The 19597-nt window shown below is 35.0% G+C and overlaps 2 protein-coding genes across 2 annotated transcripts in view; both read left to right on the forward strand.

Moving 5' to 3' along the window:
* Positions 1 to 8770: 8770 nt before the first annotated feature.
* LOC115009751 (mucin-2-like) lies at positions 8771 to 17248 on the forward strand. Its single transcript, XM_029433967.1, has 4 exons — positions 8771 to 8857; positions 12772 to 13150; positions 13227 to 15969; positions 17141 to 17248. Exons 1-4 carry the CDS (start codon positions 8809 to 8811, stop codon positions 17246 to 17248), a joined length of 3279 nt encoding a protein of 1092 aa, XP_029289827.1. The 5' UTR covers positions 8771 to 8808.
* A 69-nt stretch (positions 17249 to 17317) lies between these two features.
* ptprbl (protein tyrosine phosphatase receptor type B, like) overlaps positions 17318 to 19597 on the forward strand; it is a 26674-nt gene continuing 24394 nt past the window's right edge. The window contains exons 1-2 of the mRNA XM_029433853.1: positions 17318 to 17521; positions 18039 to 18303. Coding sequence (XP_029289713.1) covers positions 17480 to 17521; positions 18039 to 18303 — 307 coding nt within the window. The 5' untranslated portion in view covers positions 17318 to 17479. The remainder of the gene's footprint in view (positions 17522 to 18038; positions 18304 to 19597) is intronic.

Below are 19597 nucleotides of genomic sequence, written 5' to 3' on the forward strand. Positions count from 1 at the left end.
TCCGCAGGTTTATTAATGAAGATATTTGTTTCTGTTTTCTTCTTCCGCAGGTTTATTAATGAACATGTTTATATCTGTTTTCTTCTTCTGCAGGTTTATTAATGAACATGTTTATATCTGTTTTCTTCTTCTGTAGGTTTATTAATGAACATGTTTATATCTGTTTTTTTCTGCAGGTTTATTAATGAACATGTTTATATCTGTTTTCTTCTTCCGCAGGTTTATTAATGAAGATATTTGTTTCTGTTTTCTTCTTCCACAGGTTTATTAATGAACATATTTGTTTCTGTTTTCTTCTTCTGCAGGTTTATTAATGAACATATTTGCTTCTGTTTTCTTCTTCCGCAGGTTTATTAATGAACATATTTGTTTCTGTTTTCTTCTGTAGGTTTATTAATGAACATGTTTATATCTGTTTTCTTCTTCTGCAGGTTTATTAATGAACATGTTGATATCTGTTTTCTTCTTCCGCAGGTTTATTAATGAACATGTTTATATCTGTTTTCTTCTTCCGCAGGTTTATTAATGAACATTTTATATCTGTTTTCTTCTTCCGCAGGTTTATTAATGAACATTTTATATCTGTTTTCTTCTTCCGCAGGTTTATTAATGAACATGTTTATATCTGTTTTCTTCTTCTGCAGGTTTATTAATGAACATGTTTATATCTGTTTTCTTCTGCAGGTTTATTAATGAACATATTTGTTTCCGTTTTCTTCTTCCGCAGGTTTATTAATGAACATATTTGTTTCTGTTTTCTTCTTCTGCAGGTTTATTAATGAACATATTTGTTTCTGTTTTCTTCTTCCGCAGGTTTATTAATGAACATGTTTACATCTGTTTTCTTCTTCCACAGGTTTATTAATGAACATATTTGTTTCTGTTTTCTTCTGTAGGTTTATTAATGAACATGTTTATATCTGTTTTCTTCTTCTGCAGGTTTATTAATGAACATGTTTATATCTGTTTTCTTCTTCTGCAGGTTTATTCATGAACATGTTTATATCTGTTTTCTTCTTCTACAGGTTTATGAATGAACATTTTTATATCTGTTTTCTTCTTCTGTAGGTTTATTAATGAACATGTTTATATCTGTTTTCTTCTTCTGTAGGTTTATTAATGAACATGTTTATATCTGTTTTCTTCTTCTGCAGGTTTATTAATGAACATGTTTATATCTGTTTTCTTCTTCTGTAGGTTTATTAATGAACATGTTTATATCTGTTTTTTTCTGCAGGTTTATTAATGAACATGTTTATATCTGTTTTCTTCTTCCGCAGGTTTATTAATGAAGATATTTGTTTCTGTTTTCTTCTTCCGCAGGTTTATTAATGAACATATTTGTTTCTGTTTTCTTCTTCTGCAGGTTTATTAATGAACATATTTGTTTCTGTTTTCTTCTTCCGCAGGTTTATTAATGAACATATTTGTTTCTGTTTTCTTCTGTAGGTTTATTAATGAACATGTTTATATCTGTTTTCTTCTTCTGCAGGTTTATTAATGAACATGTTGATATCTGTTTTCTTCTTCCGCAGGTTTATTAATGAACATGTTTATATCTGTTTTCTTCTTCCGCAGGTTTATTAATGAACATTTTATATCTGTTTTCTTCTTCCGCAGGTTTATTAATGAACATGTTTATATCTGTTTTCTTCTTCTGCAGGTTTATTAATGAACATGTTTATATCTGTTTTCTTCTGCAGGTTTATTAATGAACATATTTGTTTCCGTTTTCTTCTTCCGCAGGTTTATTAATGAACATATTTGTTTCTGTTTTCTACTTCTGCAGGTTTATTAATGAACATATTTGTTTCTGTTTTCTTCTTCCGCAGGTTTATTAATGAACATGTTTACATCTGTTTTCTTCTTCCACAGGTTTATTAATGAACATATTTGTTTCTGTTTTCTTCTGTAGGTTTATTAATGAACATGTTTATATCTGTTTTCTTCTTCTGCAGGTTTATTAATGAACATGTTTATATCTGTTTTCTTCTTCTGCAGGTTTATTCATGAACATGTTTATATCTGTTTTCTTCTTCTACAGGTTTATGAATGAACATTTTTATATCTGTTTTCTTCTTCTGTAGGTTTATTAATGAACATGTTTATATCTGTTTTCTTCTTCTGTAGGTTTATTAATGAACATGTTTATATCTGTTTTCTTCTTCTGCAGGTTTATTAATGAACATGTTTATATCTGTTTTCTTCTTCTGTAGGTTTATTAATGAACATGTTTATATCTGTTTTTTTCTGCAGGTTTATTAATGAACATGTTTATATCTGTTTTCTTCTTCCGCAGGTTTATTAATGAAGATATTTGTTTCTGTTTTCTTCTTCCGCAGGTTTATTAATGAACATATTTGTTTCTGTTTTCTTCTTCTGCAGGTTTATTAATGAACATATTTGTTTCTGTTTTCTTCTTCCGCAGGTTTATTAATGAACATATTTGTTTCTGTTTTCTTCTGTAGGTTTATTAATGAACATGTTTATATCTGTTTTCTTCTTCTGCAGGTTTATTAATGAACATGTTGATATCTGTTTTCTTCTTCCGCAGGTTTATTAATGAACATGTTTATATCTGTTTTCTTCTTCCGCAGGTTTATTAATGAACATTTTATATCTGTTTTCTTCTTCCGCAGGTTTATTAATGAACATGTTTATATCTGTTTTCTTCTTCTGCAGGTTTATTAATGAACATGTTTATATCTGTTTTCTTCTGCAGGTTTATTAATGAACATATTTGTTTCCGTTTTCTTCTTCCGCAGGTTTATTAATGAACATATTTGTTTCTGTTTTCTACTTCTGCAGGTTTATTAATGAACATATTTGTTTCTGTTTTCTTCTTCCGCAGGTTTATTAATGAACATGTTTACATCTGTTTTCTTCTTCCACAGGTTTATTAATGAACATATTTGTTTCTGTTTTCTTCTGTAGGTTTATTAATGAACATGTTTATATCTGTTTTCTTCTTCTGCAGGTTTATTAATGAACATGTTTATATCTGTTTTCTTCTTCTGCAGGTTTATTCATGAACATGTTTATATCTGTTTTCTTCTTCTACAGGTTTATGAATGAACATTTTTATATCTGTTTTCTTCTTCTGCAGGTTTATTAATGAACATGTTTATATCTGTTTTCTTCTTCTGTAGGCTTATTAATGAACATGTTTATATCTGTTTTCTTCTGCAGGTTTATTAATGAACATGTTTATATCTGTTTTCTTCTTCTGCAGGTTTATTAATGAACATGTTTCAGTCTGTTTTCTTCTTCTGCAGGTTTATTAATTAACATATTTAGATCTGTTTTCTTCTTCTGCAGGTTTATTAATTAACATATTTATATCCGTTTTCTTCTTCCGTAGGTTTATTAATGAACATGTTTATATCTGTTTTCTTCTTCTGCAGGTTCATGAATGAACATGTTTATATCTGTTTTCTTCTGCAGGTTTATTAAAGAACATGTTTAAGTCTGTTTTCTTCTTCTGCAGGTTTATTAATTAACATATTTATATCTGTTTTCTTCTTCTGCAGGTTTATTAATTAACATATTTATATCCGTTTTCTTCTTCCGTACATTTATTAATGAACATACTTATATCTGTTTTCTTCTTCTGCAGGTTTATTAATGAACATGTTTATATCTGTTTTCTTCTTCTGCAGGTTTATTAATGAACATGTTTATATCTGTTTTCTTCTTTTGCAGGTTTATTAATGAACATGTTTATATCTGTTTTCTTCTTCTGTAGGTATATTAATGAACATGTTTATATCTGTTTTCTTCTGCAGGTTTATTAATGAACATATTTATATCTGTTTTCTTCTTCCGCAGGTTTATTAATGAAGATATTTGTTTCTGTTTTCTTCTTCCGCAGGTTTATTAATGAACATGTTTATATCTGTTTTCTTCTTCTGCAGGTTTATTAATGAAGATATTTGTTTCTGTTTTCTTCTGCAGGTTTATTAATGAACATGTTTATATCTGTTTTCTTCTGCAGGTTTATTAATGAAGATATTTGTTTCTGTTTTCTTCTGCAGGTTTATTAATGAACATGTTTATACCTGTTTTCTTCTACAGCAGGTTTATTAATGAACATGTTTATATCTGTTTTCTTCTTCTGCAGGTTTATTAATGAACATGTTGATATCTGTTTTCTTCTTCTGCAGGTTTATTTATGAAAATGTTTATATCTGTTTTCTTCTTCTGCAGGTTTATTAATGAAGATATTTGTTTCTGTTTTCTTCTGCAGGTTTATTAATGAAAATGTCTATATCTGTTTTCTTCTTCTGCAGGTTTATTAATGAACATGTTCATATGTGTTTTCTTCTGCAGGTTTATTCATGAACATGTTTATATCTGTTTTCTTCTTCTGCAGGTTTATTAATGAACATGTTTATATCTGTTTTCTTCTTCTGTAGGTTTATTAATGAACATGTTTATATCTGTTTTCTTCTTCTGTAGGTTTATTAATGAACATGTTTATATCTGTTTTCTTCTTCTGCAGGTTTATTAATGAACATGTTTATATCTGTTTTCTTCTTCTGTAGGTTTATTAATGAACATGTTTATATCTGTTTTCTTCTTCTGCAGGTTTATTAATGAACATGTTTATATTTGTTTTCTTCTTCTGTAGGTTTATTAATGAACATGTTTATATCTGTTTTCTTCTTCTGTAGGTTTATTAATGAACATGTTTATATCTGTTTTCTTCTTCTGCAGGTTTATTAATGAACATGTTTATATCTGTTTTCTTCTTCTGTAGGTTTATTAATGAACATGTTTATATCTGTTTTCTTCTTCTGTAGGTTTATTAATGAACATGTTTATATCTGTTTTTTTCTGCAGGTTTATTAATGAACATGTTTATATCTGTTTTCTTCTTCTGCAGGTTTATTAATGAACATGTTTATATCTGTTTTCTTCTTTTGCAGGTTTATTAATGAACATGTTTATATCTGTTTTCTTCTTCTGTAGGTTTATTAATGAACATGTTTATATCTGTTTTCTTCTGCAGGTTTATTAATGAACATGTTTATATCTGTTTTCTTCTTCCGCAGGTTTATTAATGAAGATATTTGTTTCTGTTTTCTTCTTCCGCAGGTTTATTAATGAACATGTTTATATCTGTTTTCTTCTGCAGGTTTATTAATGAACATGTTTATATCTGTTTTCTTCTGCAGGTTTATTAATGAACATGTTTATATCTGTTTTCTTCTGCAGGTTTATTAATGAAGATATTTGTTTCTGTTTTCTTCTGCAGGTTTATTAATGAACATGTTTATATCTGTTTTCTTCTACAGCAGGTTTATTAATGAACATGTTTATATCTGTTTTCTTCTTCTGCAGGTTTATTAATGAACATGTTGATATCTGTTTTCTTCTTCTGCAGGTTTATTTATGAAAATGTTTATATCTGTTTTCTTCTTCTGCAGGTTTATTAATGAAGATATTTGTTTCTGTTTTCTTCTGCAGGTTTATTAATGAACATGTTTATATCTGTTTTCTTCTTCTGCAGGTTTATTAATGAACATGTTTATATCTGTTTTCTTCTTCTGTAGGTTTATTAATGAACATGTTTATATCTGTTTTCTTCTTCTGTAGGTTTATTAATGAACATGTTTATATCTGTTTTTTTCTGCAGGTTTATTAATGAACATGTTTATATCTGTTTTCTTCTTCTGCAGGTTTATTAATGAACATGTTTATATCTGTTTTCTTCTTTTGCAGGTTTATTAATGAACATGTTTATATCTGTTTTCTTCTTCTGTAGGTTTATTAATGAACATGTTTATATCTGTTTTCTTCTGCAGGTTTATTAATGAACATGTTTATATCTGTTTTCTTCTTCCGCAGGTTTATTAATGAAGATATTTGTTTCTGTTTTCTTCTTCCGCAGGTTTATTAATGAACATGTTTATATCTGTTTTCTTCTTCTGCAGGTTTATTAATGAAGATATTTGTTTCTGTTTTCTTCTGCAGGTTTATTAATGAACATGTTTATATCTGTTTTCTTCTGCAGGTTTATTAATGAAGATATTTGTTTCTGTTTTCGTCTGCAGGTTTATTAATGAACATGTTTATATCTGTTTTCTTCTACAGCAGGTTTATTAATGAACATGTTTATATCTGTTTTCTTCTTCTGCAGGTTTATTAATGAACATGTTGATATCTGTTTTCTTCTTCTGCAGGTTTATTTATGAAAATGTTTATATCTGTTTTCTTCTTCTGCAGGTTTATTAATGAAGATATTTGTTTCTGTTTTCTTCTGCAGGTTTATTAATGAAAATGTCTATATCTGTTTTCTTCTTCTGCAGGTTTATTAATGAACATGTTCATATGTGTTTTCTTCTGCAGGTTTATTCATGAACATGTTTATATCTGTTTTCTTCTTCTGCATGTTTATTAATGAACATGTTTATATCTGTTTTCTTCTTCTGTAGGTTTATTAATGAACATGTTTATATCTGTTTTCTTCTTCTGTAGGTTTATTAATGAACATGTTTATATCTGTTTTCTTCTTCTGTAGGTTTATTAATGAACATGTTTATATCTGTTTTCTTCTTCTGCAGGTTTATTAATGAACATGTTTATATTTGTTTTCTTCTTCTGTAGGTTTATTAATGAACATGTTTATATCTGTTTTCTTCTTCTGCAGGTTTATTAATGAACATGTTTATATCTGTTTTCTTCTTCTGCAGGTTTATTAATGAACATGTTTATATCTGTTTTCTTCTTCTGTAGGTTTATTAATGAACATGTTTATATCTGTTTTTTTCTGCAGGTTTATTAATGAACATGTTTATATCTGTTTTCTTCTTCCGCAGGTTTATTAATGAAGATATTTGTTTCTGTTTTCTTCTTCCGCAGGTTTATTAATGAACATATTTGTTTCTGTTTTCTTCTTCTGCAGGTTTATTAATGAACATATTTGTTTCTGTTTTCTTCTTCCGCAGGTTTATTAATGAACATATTTGTTTCTGTTTTCTTCTGTAGGTTTATTAATGAACATGTTTATATCTGTTTTCTTCTTCTGCAGGTTTATTAATGAACATGTTGATATCTGTTTTCTTCTTCCGCAGGTTTATTAATGAACATGTTTATATCTGTTTTCTTCTTCCGCAGGTTTATTAATGAACATTTTATATCTGTTTTCTTCTTCCGCAGGTTTATTAATGAACATGTTTATATCTGTTTTCTTTTTCTGCAGGTTTATTAATGAACATGTTTATATCTGTTTTCTTCTTCTGCAGGTTTATTAATGAACATATTTGTTTCCGTTTTCTTCTTCCGCAGGTTTATTAATGAACATATTTGTTTCTGTTTTCTTCTTCTGCAGGTTTATTAATGAACATATTTGTTTCTGTTTTCTTCTTCCGCAGGTTTATTAATGAACATGTTTATATCTGTTTTCTTCTTCCGCAGGTTTATTAATGAACATGTTTACATCTGTTTTCTTCTTCCACAGGTTTATTAATGAACATGTTGATATCTGTTTCGTTTTTCTGCAGGTTTATTAATGAACATATTTGTTTCTGTTTTCTTCTTCTGCAGGTTTATTAATGAACATATTTGTTTCTGTTTTCTTCTTCTGCAGGTTTATTAATGAACATATTTGTTTCTGTTTTCTTCTTCCGCAGGTTTATTAATGAACATATTTATTTCTGTTTTCTTCTGTAGGTTTATTAATGAACATGTTTATATCTGTTTTCTTCTTCTGCAGGTTTATTAATGAACATGTTGATATCTGTTTTCTTCTTCCGCAGGTTTATTAATGAACATGTTGATATCTGTTTTCTTCTTCTGCAGGTTTATTAATGAACATGTTTATATCTGTTTTCTTCTGCAGGTTTATTAATGAACATATTTGTTTCCGTTTTCTTCTTCCGCAGGTTTATTAATGAACATATTTGTTTCTGTTTTCTTCTTCTGCAGGTTTATTAATGAACATATTTGTTTCTGTTTTCTTCTTCCGCAGGTTTATTAATGAACATGTTTATATCTGTTTTCTTCTGCAGGTTTATTAATGAACATATTTGTTTCTGTTTTCTTCTGTAGGTTTATTAATGAACATGTTTATAATCTGTTTTCTTCTTCTGCAGGTTTATTAATGAACATGTTTATATCTGTTTTCTTCTTCTGCAGTTTTATTAATGAACATGTTTATATCTGTTTTCTTCTTCTGTAGGTTTATTAATGAACATGTTTATATCTGTTTTTTTCTGCAGGTTTATTAATGAACATGTTTATATCTGTTTTCTTCTTCCGCAGGTTTATTAATGAAGATATTTGTTTCTGTTTTCTTCTTCCGCAGTTTTATTAATGAACATATTTGTTTCTGTTTTCTTCTTCTGCAGGTTTATTAATGAACATATTTGTTTCTGTTTTCTTCTTCCGCAGGTTTATTAATGAACATATTTGTTTCTGTTTTCTTCTGTAGGTTTATTAATGAACATGTTTATATCTGTTTTCTTCTTCTGCAGGTTTATTAATGAACATGTTTATATGTGTTTTCTTCTGCAGGTTTATTAATGAACATTTTTATATCTGTTTTCTTCTTCTGCATGTTTATTGCTGAACATGTTTATGTCTGTTTTCTTCTTCCGCAGGTTTATTAATGAACATGTTTATATCTGTTTTCTTCTTCTGCAGGTTTATTGCTCAACATGTGGATGTCCTCTGGTATTTCCGCCGGCTCCTTCACCAACATTGTTGAATCGGAGGAAGTGCTGCTGGCCGGCTCTTTCCTCCCACTAACACGCACTTCCCTTCAGCTCTTCAGCTCATCTGAAGCTGGAGGACGCATGAAGGAACATGGACGCCCTGGCTCTGCTTTTATTCTCACTCATACTGAGACCCAGCTGTAAGTACTGCATGATGATGGGATGGGGAGAAGATAAAGAATCAGACTCTCTGCAACACGTCTGGATGAGATGTGATACACATTAATTCAAAAAGGTTTTAATTCAGATTATGTGAGAAGCTTCACATTACAGGAAATACTTCAGAAGTATTAAGATCTTTTTCTAAAGGCGAGAAACTACAGGAAAAACTCTGATTCTTTACTATTTATCTTCCAAACACGTCTTCTGTGAGACGAGAGGAAACATGAGAACATCAGAGTTTATGTTTCTAACTTTGTGTGTGTAGATTTAAACTCTCAACAGTTACATTACATAATGCCTCATTTACATATTTAAACATGAACACTTGTAATATAAACAATAATTGTGTTAATGTGAGTAATGAAGTGGGGAAGTTTCATGCTGATATCTGTTTCATTTAAAAATTATAATATTATAATTCAAAAACACTTTGTTTGAAGTAAAAGTTCTGCATTCAAAATGTTACTTAAAACAAAAGAATGTAATTAAAATTCTAGAAGTATTCACTGTTTTTTATTCTTTACATTATTATATTTGTATTATTACTCTTGATGCAGTAACATGTAAGATGTGTTATAATATCTGACTGCAGGAGAGAAAATGTGTGAATAATTCTCACCAACTTTCATTTTGCTGCATTTGTACAGGTGAGCAGGTAACCATGGAAACAGCATGTTTTTGTCCCAAACAGGAGAACATGTCTCAAACTGCTGGAAACAGTAAAAGGTTCAATTCTGGAGGAAGATTTTATTATTTATATATATTACATTCTGCTATAACGTGTTTAATGAGTGTGTGTGTTGGATACACACTTTACTACACACTTTATACAGACTTTATACACACACGTTACTACACACTTTACTACACACTTTATACAGACTTTATACACACACGTTACTACACACTTTACTACACACTTTATAAACACTTTATACAAACTTTACTTCACACTTTATACACACTTATACACACTTTATACACACTTTACTTCACACTTTATACTACACTTACTACGGCACACGGGAGACAGACTGGAGACACACGGGAGACACACGGGACGGCACACGGGAGACACACGGGAGACACACGGGACGGCACCACGGGAGACACACGGGAGAGACACGGGAGACACACGGGAGACACACGGGACGACACACGGGAGACACACGGACGACACGGGGGAGACACACGGGACGACACACGGGAGACACACGGGACGACACGGGGGAGACACACGGGACGACACCACGGGAGACACACGGGACGACAGACGGGAGACACACGGGACACACACACGGGACACACACACGGGAGAACACACGGGAGACACACGGGAGACACACGGGACGACACGGGGAGACACACGGGAGACACCACGGGACGACACGGGGAGACACACGGGACGGAACACGGGAGACCACACGGGACGACACACGGGACACACACGGGACGGCACACGGAGACACACGGGAGACTTTACTACACTTACACACACTTTACTTCACACTTTATTACACACACTTTACTTCACACTTTATACACACTTTATACACACTTTATACACACTTTATACACACTTTATACACAATTTACTACACACTTTATACACACTTTACAACACGCACTTTTACTTCACACTTTATACACACTTTATACACACCGTTTATACACACTTTACTACACTTTTTATACACACTTTATACACACTTTACTACACACTTTATACACACTTTACACACACACTTTACTTCACACTTTATACACACTTTATACACACTTTATACACACTTTACACACACTTTATACACACTTTACACACACACACTTTACTTCACACTTTATACACACTTTACTACACACTTTATACACACTTTATACACACTTTATACACACTTTACACACACTTTATACACACTTTACACACACACTTTACTTCACACTTTATACACACTTTACTACACACTTTATACACACTTTACACACACACTTTACTTCACCACTTTATACACACTTTATACACACTTTACACACACTTTACTTCACACAAATAATCCGCTGGATTCTGAGGATCTCAAACTACGCAGGTTCATGAGGGACTAAAAGCTCTGAAATGAAGTCTGGAGCTGAACATGGAGAGTCACTTGGTGAACGGCAGGAAGTACAAAGTTGTGAAGCAGAAGTATAATAATAATAATAATAATAATAATAATAATAATAATAATACATTATATTTGGAGGCGCCTTTCAAGACACCCAAGGACACTTTACAAAATACAAGAGATAGAAACAGCAGGACGTTGGAGAGCAGACACACAGAACCAGAGATAAGGTGCAGACACATGAAGGAGTATTAAGTTGGCCACATTTTAAATACTCAAGTAATTTGTACTGAAGTACAGTACTTGAGTAAAAGTACAATTTTAAGGTATTTCCTTTTCCTGCTACTTTATACTTCTACACTACATTTATCTGACAGCTTTAGTTACTTTACAGATTGAGATTATTAATACTAAATATAATAACTAATAAATGATGTATGTAGATTAAACTGCCAGCAGTATATAAAGTAATTAAAATGAGCATTTGTAATAATATCTAAAGATCTTTTAGATCTATCTGAATGTTTCTGAAACAATGAGGTGAGTTCCTGAAGTTCACCTGACATGTTACCTGCTGAACATTCTGTCAACAGGAAGTGAGTTAATGAGGAGTGAATTCAGGACTTCCCTCACATTGTTGCTGCTGTCCGTCAGACAGGAAGTACGTCAGCAGAGCACTTCCTGTCTGAGTCTCAGCCAACATCTTTCTCTACAAATAAATAATAATATAATAAATTGTATCACAATTTCATTCAACATTGAATAATGATAATAATAATAATAATAATTAATAATAATAATGCATCACCTTCTAGTATCAATAACAGGTTAATGGTTGATATGTAATTTATGATAAATAATAATTTACAACTTACAGATTTGTTTACAAAAACAATATTTTATCTGATTATAAATCAGTTTTTAGAAAATAAACAGTACAGCCACAGCAGCCTTAAAGGCAGTAAATTATTTTATTGAATCACAACAGGTAACACTGTGCAGTCTTGTCATTGACGTCTCTACGACACTGTCCATCAAACAATATTGAATCAAAGACTTCTCAGTATTGGTCAGAACAAACTGTCTGTTGGTTAGAAATATATTCATCACATCGCCTAAAGCTCTCTTAACCTAATAAACGCTGTGCCCCAGGGTTCTGTCCTAGGACCACTCTTATTCACAATTTGTATAAACAGTATGAGTAAAAATGTTCCTTGGATGCAGATGATACTGTTACTTCCTGCTCTGGCCTTCACAGTATTAGTCAGTTACAAAAGACTTTTGATTCTGTACAACACCTTTCATGAGTTGCAATTGATCTTGAATCCTGATTAAACAAAACTCATGATGTTTACAAACTCAAAGAAAAAGCTTTTCCATCTACTATTACGTTGCAGGGCATTAAGATCGAGTTTGTATCGTCATATATTAATGAATGATGACTGATTCTTATAAGCCACACATTCGGTTGTTTGGCATTGTCCATTCATAGACTTAATCTCTGGAATGTCAAGCAATTCTCAACTTCTTTTATATCTATTTAAATGTTATTAAGAAATGCTGAAAGCTGCTGTTTCAAGTTTGTGACACATTCACAAGAATAACTCCTGCTATCTGTCCCCAACAAGACTGAAGGAGTTGGTGGATGGTTCATCATGTGCTTTGTCTGAGCTATTTGTATTTGTGAAGAGAGCATGTTCAAGATAAACTTAAGCTAAATTACACTTTACATATTTTTTAATATATTTTTATTGCCTTTTCACTCAAGAACTTTTCTCCTTATTTTTCAGACACCACTTCTGTCTCCACCATCTTATATTCCTCCACACATGAACCACTGGGACCATCCAGCACTGTCTACCCTATCACAAGTTCCGCCATCACTGTCACTAATGATCGATTTTCAGGAAAAACCCACCGGACCTCCAGACAAGTCACCTCAGAGCTCCACAGTTCAACAATTAACGAAGCTTTAACGTCTGTGAACGACGTCTCCAAACTTCGAACCAGGAGGTCTGTAACTGCAGACTTCAGTCCTGATGTTTCAGCTTCAACATCTGTGAACGACATCTCCAAACATCGAACCAGGAGGTCTGTAACTGCAGACTTCAGTACTGATGTTTCAGCTTCAACGTCTGTGAACGACGTCTCCAAACTTCGAACCAGGAGGTCTGTAACTGCAGACTTCAGTCCTGATGTTTCAGCTTCAACGTCTGTGAACGACTGTCTCCAAACTTCGAACCAGGAGGTCTGTAACTGCAGACTTCAGTCCTGATGTTTCAGCTTCAACGTCTGTGAACGACGTCTCCAAACTTCGAACCAGGAGGTCTGTAACTGCAGACTTCAGTCCTGATGTTTCAGCTTCAACGTCTGTGAACGACGTTTCCAAACTTCAAACCAGGTCTGTAACTGCAGACTTCAGTCCTGATGTTTCAGCTTCAACGTTTGTGAACGACGTCTCCAAACTTCGAACCAGGAGTTCTGTAACTGCAGACTTCAGTCCTGATGTTTCAGCTTCAACGTCTGTGAATGACGTCTCCAAACTTCGAACCAGGTCTGTAACTGCAGACTTCAGTCCTGATGGTTCAGCTTCAACGTCTGTGAACAACGTCTCCAAACTTCGAACCAGGTCTGTAACTGCAGACTTCAGTCCTGATGTTTCAGCTTCAACGTCTGTGAACGACGTCTCCAAACTTCGAACCAGGAGGTCTGTAACTGCAGACTTCAGTCCTGATGTTTCAGCTTCAACGTCTGTGAACGACGTCTCCAAACTTCGAACCAGGAGGTCTGTAACTGCAGACTTCAGTCCTGATGTTTCAGCTTCAGTCACAGAGCTGACGGGTCTAAACAGCAGCAACATATTCTCCTCAAGTCCGGTTGCGTTCACGAATTACCTATCCAGAGACGAATCAGAGACTTCTTCGGTTAGAAATGTTTTTCAGCTTGGGACTGAAGCCGAGGCTACATCAAAGCACCAAGAGCTTTCCACCGCGTCCACCATCTCTGTTAGAAATTATCCTGACTCTGAAACAGTAGTTGTGAATCTGGTTTCCTCCACAGTTTCCTTCTCAGACACAAACATTACGGATCTTCTGGGCTCCTCCAATGTCACCTCCGATGTTACTGTTGGTTCACCTTCTGTTTCTGACACAGATACAACTTATACAACACATTCATCTCCTGACAAGAACCTTCCATCTGCATCCACCGCCTCTAAGCCTCCTCCTACAACTGCTTACCTACCTTCAGCCGCAGGTACAACGTCCAATATGGAGACACATCCAACATCGAACCCTCAAACCCTGCCAACGACCATTTCCCAAACTTTACCTGTAGTTACCCCACGGCTGAAAATCTCAGTGAGCACAATGACTGGAAGACCTCAACGGATGTCTCTAGGAAGGATTGCCACCTCAACTCCAACAGTGCCACCTACGGATCGAACAAACCCACCTGTAACCACAACCATACCCACTCCCACATCAATAACCACAACCATACCCACTACCACACCTGGAACCACAACCATACCCACTACCACACCTGTAACCACAACCATACCCACTACCACACCTGGATCCACAACCATACCCACTACCACACCTGGAACCACAACCAAACCCACTACCCAAACCAAACCCATTACCCCATCTGGAACCACAACCATGCCCACTACCCCACCTGGAACCACAACCAAACCCACTACCACACCTGTAACCACAACCATACCCACTACCACACCTGCATCCACAACCATACCCACTACCACACCTGGAACCACAACCAAACCCACTATCCAAACCAAACCCATTACCCCACCTGGAACCACAACCATGCCCACTACCGCACCTGGAACCACAACCAAACCCACTATCCCAACCAAACCCATTACCCCACCTGGAACCACAACCAAACCCACTACCACACCTATAACCACAACCAAACCCACTACCACACCTGTAACCACAACCAAACCCACTACCACACCTGTAACCACAACCATGCCCACTACCACACCTGTAACCACAACCATACCCACTCCCACACCTATAACCACAACCATACCCACTACCACACCTGGAACCACAACCATACCCACTACCACACCTGTAACCACAACCATACCCACTACCACACCTGGATCCACAACCATACCCACTACCACACCTGGAACCACAACCAAACCCACTATCCAAACCAAACCCATTACCCCACCTGGAACCACAACCATGCCCACTACCGCACCTGGAACCACAACCAAACCCACTACCACACCTGTAACCACAACCATACCCACTACCACACCTGCATCCACAACCATACCCACTACCACACCTGGAACCACAACCAAACCCACTATCCAAACCAAACCCACTACCGGACCTGGAACCACAACCAAACCCACTATCCCAACCAAACCCATTACCCCACCTGGAACCACAACCAAACCCACTATCCCAACCAAACCCATTACCCCACCTGGAACCACAACCAAACCCACTACCACACCTGTAACCACAACCAAACCCACTACCACACCTTTAACCACAACCAAACCCACTACCACACCTGTAACCACAACCATGCCCACTACCACACCTGTAACCACAACCATGCCCACTACCACACCTGGAACCACAACCATACCCACTACCACACCTGTAACCACAACCATGCCCACTACCATACCTGTAACCACTACCATGCCCACTACCACACCTGTAACCACAACCATGCCCACTACCACACCTGGAACCACAACCATGCCCACTACCACACCTGGAACCACAACCATGCCCACTACCACACCTGGAACCACAACTACTTCCACTGCAAACACTAAAACTGCAGCCACAACAACCACAGCCATAACAACGACCATCAAAAGCAAAGCTCCCACCACCACCAGTACAACACCTGCAGCTCCAACTACAACCAGAGCAACCACAGCTCAAACCACCACTCCAGGATCAACCACTACTACACCTGTAAGTATTCAGGCTTTTCTGATACACTGTTCGCTAGGAATAGGAATTGATAAGATTTTATGGATTCAATTTATGGCTTTTTATTTATTTATTTTATTTGTTATTGTCATCTATAGTGATTATTAGCATAAAACAGACAATAGAAAAGATTAGGTAATATATTACTGTGTTTTTATTCAATTATTTGTTTTGGCATTAGTAATAATAATAATAATAATAATAATAATAAATTGTATTTATAAAGCGCCTTTCAAAACTAAAAGCAATCTCAAGGCACTAAAATGCAGGACAACAACAACAACAACAACAACAGACATAAGATTTTACGGAAAGGCTTTTGTGAAGAGAAAGGTTTTTAGTTCCTTCTGGAAGGAGTCGGTGGCCTGTGGAGCCCTCAGGTGTTCTGGGAGGGGATTCCACAGGTGAGGAGCGGCTGAGCAGAAGGCCCGATCGCCCATGGTGCGGAGCTTCGTCCTGGGGGGGTGGAGCAAAGTTTTTTTAGAGGAGCGGAGGTTGCGTGTGGAGGAGACACCTTGAGGAGACAAAGGCGTGAACGAGTTGTTCAGCATCTGACAGGGAGAGTGTGGGGCGGAGCTCTGCAATGTTCCTGAGGTGGTAGAAGGAGGTCTTGCACAGATGTTTGATGTGGGTGTCAAAGGTCAGATGAGGGTCAAATCTTACACCCAGGTTGGTGACTGATGGTGATAGGGGGATGTTTTGACCAGAAAAGGTGATGTGGGTTATGGGGGAGGACTGGACCTGGTGTGGTGTACCAACTAAAATAGCCTCTGTTTTTGAGCTATTTAATTGAAGGAAATTGTCTTTCATCCAAGCCTTTATCTCCTCAAGGCAGGTGTTCAATGATGATGATGATGATGATGGGTAGTAGTTGTAATGATGTATTATAAGCTGCTTAGAGTCACAAAGTTAAACAGCTCATAATTCATCTAATATCTATTGTATATTGCTGGGTTAGGGTTAGGCTTTGTAAGTAATCCATATTATCTCTCAATTCTAAAAGCAACAGGAAGTTGTGGCCGGTGAAATGTGATCATGTTTCCTGGCCGGGTTAAACCCTGAATGTAGTCTTTAGTTAGATATGAAGTTGTTATCTGATGAGATTATTTCTCAAAATGTGAACCTTTCTATAAACCGAGCCTTTCTGCCTCAGTTTGATGCTAAAGGTCGTCAGAGAAAGTTGGAGCCGGGCAGCAGGAAGGAAGGCAGCAGGGCGGGGGCCGGCCTCTGCTCACAGTGCAGGGAGAGTTTGTCTGTTTAATGAAACTAAAGTAATCTGTAATGTAAAACCGTTTAAAGCTGAGGAGATGCTGCAGGTTGTGAGGATGAGGATAGATGTGGATGGAGTCTGCTCTGGGACTTTTACTGCAGCGCATCCCGTGTGGATGATCACAGACACATCTTTTTACTTTATATTCTCGGTACATCAGCTCATGGTGGGATACACCAACTTTTTGTTCATTGACCGGCTGGATTTAAATCAGTGGTGGCGATGTTCCGATGTTTAATGCTTTTATTTTGGAACGTTAACGAGGTGAGTTACTGAATCTGTGTTGAATCAGAATCAGAAATCCTGTTACAGCAGAAGAACATATGAAGTAAAGTGACGAGTACACAATAGTTAAATAGAATAAAATAGAATAAAAATAATATAAGATCAAAGTGGTTGATAAAGATTTGTACAAGTGAATATTGCACATGGCAGTGATAATTAATAAAGTGTTGTTACATGTTTTAGACTTTATCAGGATCAGGGAGGAGGATTTGATGCAGGTATCATCACATCCTCCTCCCTGCATCTGATCAATCAATGCTCAGGGCTTATTGGCTCATAATAATAATAATAATAATAATAATAATAATAATAATAATAATAATAACAATAATAATAATAATAATAATAATAACAATAGTAACAATAATAATAATAATAATAATAACAATAATAATAATAACAATAATAATGATAATAATCTTAATGAGATTATTAATTCGAGTTTGCCTGCAGATCCACCTGGCCTCACCTGTGATGATGTCACTTCCTGTTTCAGGCTGCGTCCCGCTGCTCGGTAAACTTCACAGACATCAGCTCGAGCTCCGGTTCGGTGGTGGTGAGGTTCAGCACCGGCGGTCTGTCCTGTAACTTCAGCCTGATCACTGGGGGGGAGGCCCGGGCTGAGCCCGCTCACTGTGACCCGTATCACGGAGAGTCGGGCTTCACATGTCAGGTCACGGGTCTGAATCCCGGGACTTTGTACCGGTTAATGGTGATCTCCGAGAAGGACGGAGAGAGTAGCAGCACATCGGTACGCACAGGTGAGAAATATCTAGATTATTATTATTATTATTATTATTATTATTATTTTCTTATAAATATTATTATAAATATTATTATAAATATTTTCACTATTATTATTATTATTATTATTATTATTATTATTATTATTATTATTATCATTATTACTACTATTATTATTATTATTATTATTCTCATTATTATTATTATTATTATTCCAAAATTGAAATATATCATTACATAAAAAAACGATATAACTATAAATTTAACTATACAGTTATAGTTAAACATACACTTTATAACATATTATAATAAATACAGAGTTCACTTCACATGTTTAAACTTTTCATTGAATTTCTACTTTTTACGTATTGGTGGAAAGTAACAAAGTACTTTTACTGTACTACTGTACTTTATACATCTCAGAGTAAATATTGTACTTTACTACATTATTCTGACAGCTTTAGTTTCTCACAGATTATTGATATAATATGTAATATGTATTATTACAGATGCAGAACAAGTACATTTACTTTTGGTACTTTAAGAATATTTGTCACTGTGTTGTGTCCTCGGGGGGAAACATTATTATTATCACTATTATTATTATTATTATTATTATTATTATTATTATTATTATCATTATTATTATTATTATTATTATTATTATTATTAATATAAGAGTCACAGCTCAGTATGTGTGGCGGGGGGAGGGGGGCGCACTGCTTTCTGTTTCCTGTCCGACTCATTCTTTAAAACAATCTTATCGTCCTCCAGCATCTCTGCTGGGTACAAACACAGGATACACACACACACACACACACACACACACACACACACACAGACACACACACACACATATACACACACACACGTATACACACACACACATATACACATACACACACACACACACAACTACACACAAAACACACATATACACACACACATACATATACACACACAAATACACATACACAAATACACACAAAACACACTCACACATATACACGCACACACATACATATACACACACACACATATACACACATACACACATACACACATACACATGCACAAACACACACACAGACACAAACACACACTAAATAATAATAAAACTTTTAAATATATATACAGTATGTATACGTATATGGTACATATGCATACTGTATGAATATTAACGCTGCTCGATGTGAGGACAATATGTGATATCGTTGTTAAAATCTCTCTGTTGTTTGTTTGTTTGATATTTTAGACATATAAAGATGAACTCTGACAAGTTACAGGTGAGACAGGTTACAGGTGAGACAC

Source organism: Cottoperca gobio, chromosome 6 (genome assembly GCF_900634415.1).
Source record: "Cottoperca gobio chromosome 6, fCotGob3.1, whole genome shotgun sequence".
Classification (NCBI taxonomy): Eukaryota; Metazoa; Chordata; class Actinopteri; order Perciformes; family Bovichtidae; genus Cottoperca; species Cottoperca gobio.

Excerpts from the sequence above, each read along its gene's own strand:
- LOC115009751 (XM_029433967.1), top strand. The coding sequence starts at position 8,809 with ATGGACGCCCTGGCTCTGCTTTTATTCTCACTCATACTGAGACCCAGC. Across the intron at positions 8,858-12,771 it reads ACTCATACTGAGACCCAGCT|ACACCACTTCTGTCTCCACC; the intron begins GTAAGTACTGCA and ends CTTATTTTTCAG. Across the intron at positions 13,151-13,226 it reads TCCAAACTTCGAACCAGGAG|GAGGTCTGTAACTGCAGACT; the intron begins GTCTGTAACTGC and ends ACTTCGAACCAG.